At 36.0% G+C, this 4,968-nt stretch overlaps 1 protein-coding gene across 1 annotated transcript in view; it reads left to right on the top strand.

Annotated features, from left to right (window-relative positions):
- Nucleotides 1-4,968, top strand: part of Spec2 (CDC42 small effector protein Spec2) — a gene marked incomplete at its 3' end in the record, with an annotated part of 16,555 nt that overhangs the window by 2,240 nt on the left and 9,347 nt on the right. Inside the window, 1 exon segment of the mRNA XM_014415592.3 lies at nucleotides 1,571-1,659. Within this exon segment, the coding sequence (XP_014271078.1) occupies nucleotides 1,573-1,659 (87 nt within the window).

The following is a 4,968-nucleotide window of genomic DNA, read 5'->3' as shown; positions in this document are numbered from 1 at the left end:
AATCGTTGGCTCATTAAATTAGTATATTTCTACTATTTGAGTTTTTCTTGACCGCACCCGGACCATATTCCTTTCATCTTCACACACGGTCAATTAATAATCTTCCAGTATAATTTGAAATGTTTTCTTTGCTTTATTTTTAAGATTCCATATTTCATAGTTCTTAAAACATTGAACTTTTTCCTGGCTGTATGTTATTATCTAATCCCACTGCTATCCTTATATCTTCCAAGTTTTTATGCTCTAAGTCAAAATTTACTCCCACAATATATACTCCTGTCTTTCAACTCGCTGTAATCTTAAAATTGCATTTGACAAATTCTTCATTATCTGTGCTACATCACTATGTAATTTTATTCTGCCCCTAGTCTGTGTAAATATTAATGAACTTTTAATTATAATATTTATATTAATTAATTCATTATTTATTCTGGGACATGTAGAATAAAATTACAAGAATAGTAATTTAACTATTGAACCTTTGAGTGACATAAATAAGAAAATAAGAATTAAGTAATTTAAATATTTAAAAAAAAATGAAATTACAATAAATCATGGTAAAGGAACATTTAAACCTTTCACATAAGCTAACAAAGTTTTAATATTAATAAATTAAGATAGTAATTGAAAATTGAGTAATACTAATTAAAAAGTACAAATTATGAGTAAATACATATGCAGTTATAATTTTTTATTGGAAATAAGGAAGATCAGTTTCAATTCTTTTGAAGGTACGAATGTTGTTGAAGTAATTGATAAACGTAGTAATGGAATTTCATTTGATGGATCTGAAGCGTAAAGATCATTTTACTTTATTTATTTTTTAAATACAGCACTGGAGTTAAGTAACTCAATTGTTGAGGAACTTGACTCCTAATTTCCCAATCATGGCAAATTTAACCACATACTGATTTCCAAAAGAGTCATATTCTTCATTGTGTAAAATATTTAGGCTAATAGTTATTTATTTTACCATTTGAAAAAAAAAATTAATAATGTTTTACAAATAATTATTTATTTCTACACTTCAAAAGATTATGTTGCATATATCAATTTAAAAATAATTATTACTTATTAATATTTTTATTTTAAAATTATTAATTGTTATTTCTCATATTACATAATTTGCATACTGGAAGTCTTATCAATTTTTCTTTCTTATTAAACTGCAATCTTTTAATATGCTTCAATATTTTAGCTTGTTTTAGTTTTCAATCGTTTTCTGTAATATAATCATTATTATTATAATGAATCATAATTATTATAATGAACTAATCAATTATTCCAATAAGCATGTTACAATTTAATTATTAACATTTTAAGCTATCATTATTAACATATGATTGTATTAAATATTTATCATCTCATTTAACTCAGTAATAATGCTAAGGTTTAAAGACATAAATTAGTATTGATAGTACTTATTGAAAATAGAAATAAATATTGACCAAAACTGACCACTAAACATGTTTAAAATTAACAATAACTTTTTTAATCAATATCAACTATTCTTTTTATAATAGCAAAAATTGAAATTTTGTAAAATAATTTAATGAGAATTTTGTTGCAGCAATGGCTAGTGGCTACCAATCTGGAGATCTTTGTAGTGATTTATGGTTTCAGATTTTCTCTTGTTGCATTAATCAACCTCCTCAACAGGTATGATATAATGATTATATATGATGGTTATCAATTTGGGTTTTATTAAATCAAGCTAAATTTAATCTTATTTAAAGCCAGACACACTTCACTTTTGGTTGGCTGGTTGGGTATGATTGGACTGTATATAAATGAAAAATAATACATGATTAGATGATGGTAAAACTCTATTATATAAATTACTATTGGTGTAGGGGGTGGCCGAAAGAAAACATTTATGGTTAGATGGGTTAATAAATTTTGAAGGACCGGGCTATGGAACTGTAAATATAAAATTGAGGTGGTTGATGATGATGTAGATGTTAGTTGTTTACTCCAGATGTACTTCCTCCATGCTTTCTTCTTCCCTCCACACTCTTATGCTTCTCTCTCCTCTGCTTCTGGGGACAACTCCAGGAGTTCTATTCACTCATGGTAGATATTAATGATGAGTTAACAAAAATAAAAGATGGACTGCATCTGGCAGAAAACAAGATGGCTATCTCTCTCTGCCGGGTTACTTCTCTTCTCACCACAGAGAGCTCTGGAGAAGGTGAGTTTTTACTGTTGGCCACATGGGCGCTAGTAATCCTATATATGGCAGCCTTTCCGATTCAACCTTTCGGTTGCTGTAGGTTACCCGGAAAATACCACCCACCTAAATCGCTCCGGGTGATTGACTTGTTGAGATGCGGTGCAGGCTGTAGCAGGTATGCTGAAATTTACAGAGAGAGGAAACAATACAAAATAAGGTTATGCTTATGAACAGAGCTTAAATGTAAACGACAATGAACTTCACATCCTAAACAATCATTGAAAATTACTTAAGATGGCTTGTTTAGGCTAATTTAATAATAAAAAAAAAAGAAATATGAGTAAGAAGAAAAAAGGAAATTAATTCTTGTGTATGGTAATTAATTCTTGTGGGTAAAATGTGTGCAACTTCCAGTAACTATGCTGAGGATGCGTCCGCCCACCCTAACAATTCCCGCTCGGCAAAAGGGGATGAAAACCAAGTAACACATTTTTAAGGGAACCAAAACACACTCCTTGTGTGTGAATGGGTGACTAAAATAACACAATGAATCCTACTGTGAAAGAATAAAACAATCATATTACCCTAACTATATACATGAATAAGAAAACAATGAACCAGACGAACAATAAACTGGAAAGAACAAAATAATCACGTTGACGCTATATACTTGAATATACAAGATAATTTGACCTTCTTCTTATGTAATGGTGTGGTGCTTCTCGAAGTCGAGTTTATCTTCAAACCTTGGCTGCACCTAAGCGACTGGTAGTAGATTTATCTTGGATCTTAGAACCTACCGTGCCGAAGTAATAGTGGAAAGGGAGATTGCGAATGGGTGTTAGACTCTCTTATACAGTACTCTGTCGTCAGTGGAATTCCGATGGATGTGGCTGTTGACTTCAATTGTAGATATGGATGAAAGAAGTCCCTCGGGTAGTACCTCGGAATACATATGCCGAAAATATCTTGTCTCTTCCTTATTAATTCCTCTTCCATTTTTATTGAAAGGAGTGCCATCTTTTCTACTGAAAGGTGGATGCTGATGTCCTATGATGCATAGAGTTTTCGAGGGAATAGGAATCCTGGGTATAGATGAGGATTGTGTTGAAAACGTGGATTGGTGAATCGAAATCGTGAATGAAGCGGATGTAGCTGTGGGACCTTTTGCTGATATTTTTATTTGCTGATTTCAAATGACTGGAGGCTCTGAAGGGCCAACGCAATGTCGTAGATACATGCGGTACAGAGCTGTGGTGAGTTGGATGTGGACCAGTGCATGAAGAAGGTGGTAACTTGTTCTTCTAGAGATCTATGAACAAGAAGAAGCAGGATGAATTTTTACTCTTCTCGGTATAATTAGAAACGCTAGAAAGAGTACATTTGAAGAACAGAGAGTAGGACGTAGGTTGAACCAAATTATGAGCAATGCCAGAAACTACTAAGCCGAAGACTGTAGGCGTAAAGTAAAGTCCATAAGCAAAGTGTAAAGGAGCTCCAACGAGAATCCGTGGGTATAAGTCCCCACCGATTAACAGATCAACTGGATCTGACTCCCCGAATCGTTGATCGGCTAAAGGATGGCGTATAATGTGGTCGACGACAGAAGAAGGAAGGTTGACATTTGGTAATGACGATGTGGTGCGGTTGACTACTACTGGCGAGAGGCTATATTCTTCTTAACCAGCGAATAGACGTATGGTGCAAGAAGTAGATCCTTTCAGATGTGACCTCGGGACGGCTGACTCGCCAAGACTTGAAGTTGAGTGATACAATGATTGAAGTTTGAAATGTTAGCACCGATATTGCGTGTGCACTGGAAATAAATGTGTGATGGCTTCTAGAGTCCAACACAGCACAGGTCATGTGTAGGTCTCCCCTCTTTGACTTAATAAGAATGCATGCAGTGCCCAATCAGACCATGGTGTCCGAGTATGACAATGGCGTGGATCTGAAACCAATGAAGGTCTCCGTATGTGCTGGCTTATTAGGTGTTGCATCGATTTCAGTGGATGTGTTATCTCCTTCCTGGCGGTGGATCAGCGTGTGGTGCTTCTTACAGCAGGTCCGACATCAAAATTGCTACCTCATAGCCCTTGCGAAGGCAATTCCAACACACCTTGAAGGTTCGGACGTGTTCAAGCCTCTTAGTGAGAGGGAGCTTAAGAAAAGCCTCGCACTTGGAGAACAAGTGATCTCCCTTGCAGAGAGGGCATCTAAGTTCTTCAGCTCCTTTTCCTTTCTCAGTTTTGTTTTCTAGTTGTTCGAACTGCAGCTGGAATATCCTTAGGATTCCTGGAAGAAGTTGTAAGCAAGGAGATGAACCTCTGCTTTTGATTGGTTTTGCTTGAGCGCCCTGGTGTTTTAGGGTTGTCTGCGTCTTGTGACATGCGAATAGCATTTTTCCTCTGGCGAAAAAGGCTATAAGACTGTCCACTGTGGGAAACTCTTGGCTGGATCCCAGAGACATTTCGAACTGTCTTCTGGTCTCTGGGTCCAATGCCCTTAACACAAGTGTGGTAAGAAGGAAGTCCATAGTGTCCTTGAGTCCTAATGCCCACAGAGCTTCGACGCTGTCAGCGACACCTGTCAGAAACTGCTCGTGCCTTTGCAGGTCACTTCTTGTCCCCTTGCAGTTGAAGTCTATTATACAGTGAATTAGCACGTCCGCTAAGACCCGCCGATTCTGATTCGTTTCCACCTCTCATTTCCAGGCCAATTCATATGAATTTGCTTCAACTGGAAATCTGGAGGTTACCATTGCAGCTTCACCCTTCATGGGAGGGGGAGGGGGA

The sequence above is a fragment of the Halyomorpha halys genome, unplaced genomic scaffold (assembly GCF_000696795.3).
Source record: "Halyomorpha halys isolate HHAL.00 unplaced genomic scaffold, Hhal_1.1 Scaffold103.1, whole genome shotgun sequence".
Taxonomy (NCBI): Eukaryota; Metazoa; Arthropoda; class Insecta; order Hemiptera; family Pentatomidae; genus Halyomorpha; species Halyomorpha halys.
Note: the sequence above shows the minus strand (reverse complement) of the source record. Positions and strands in the feature narration are given on the sequence as shown.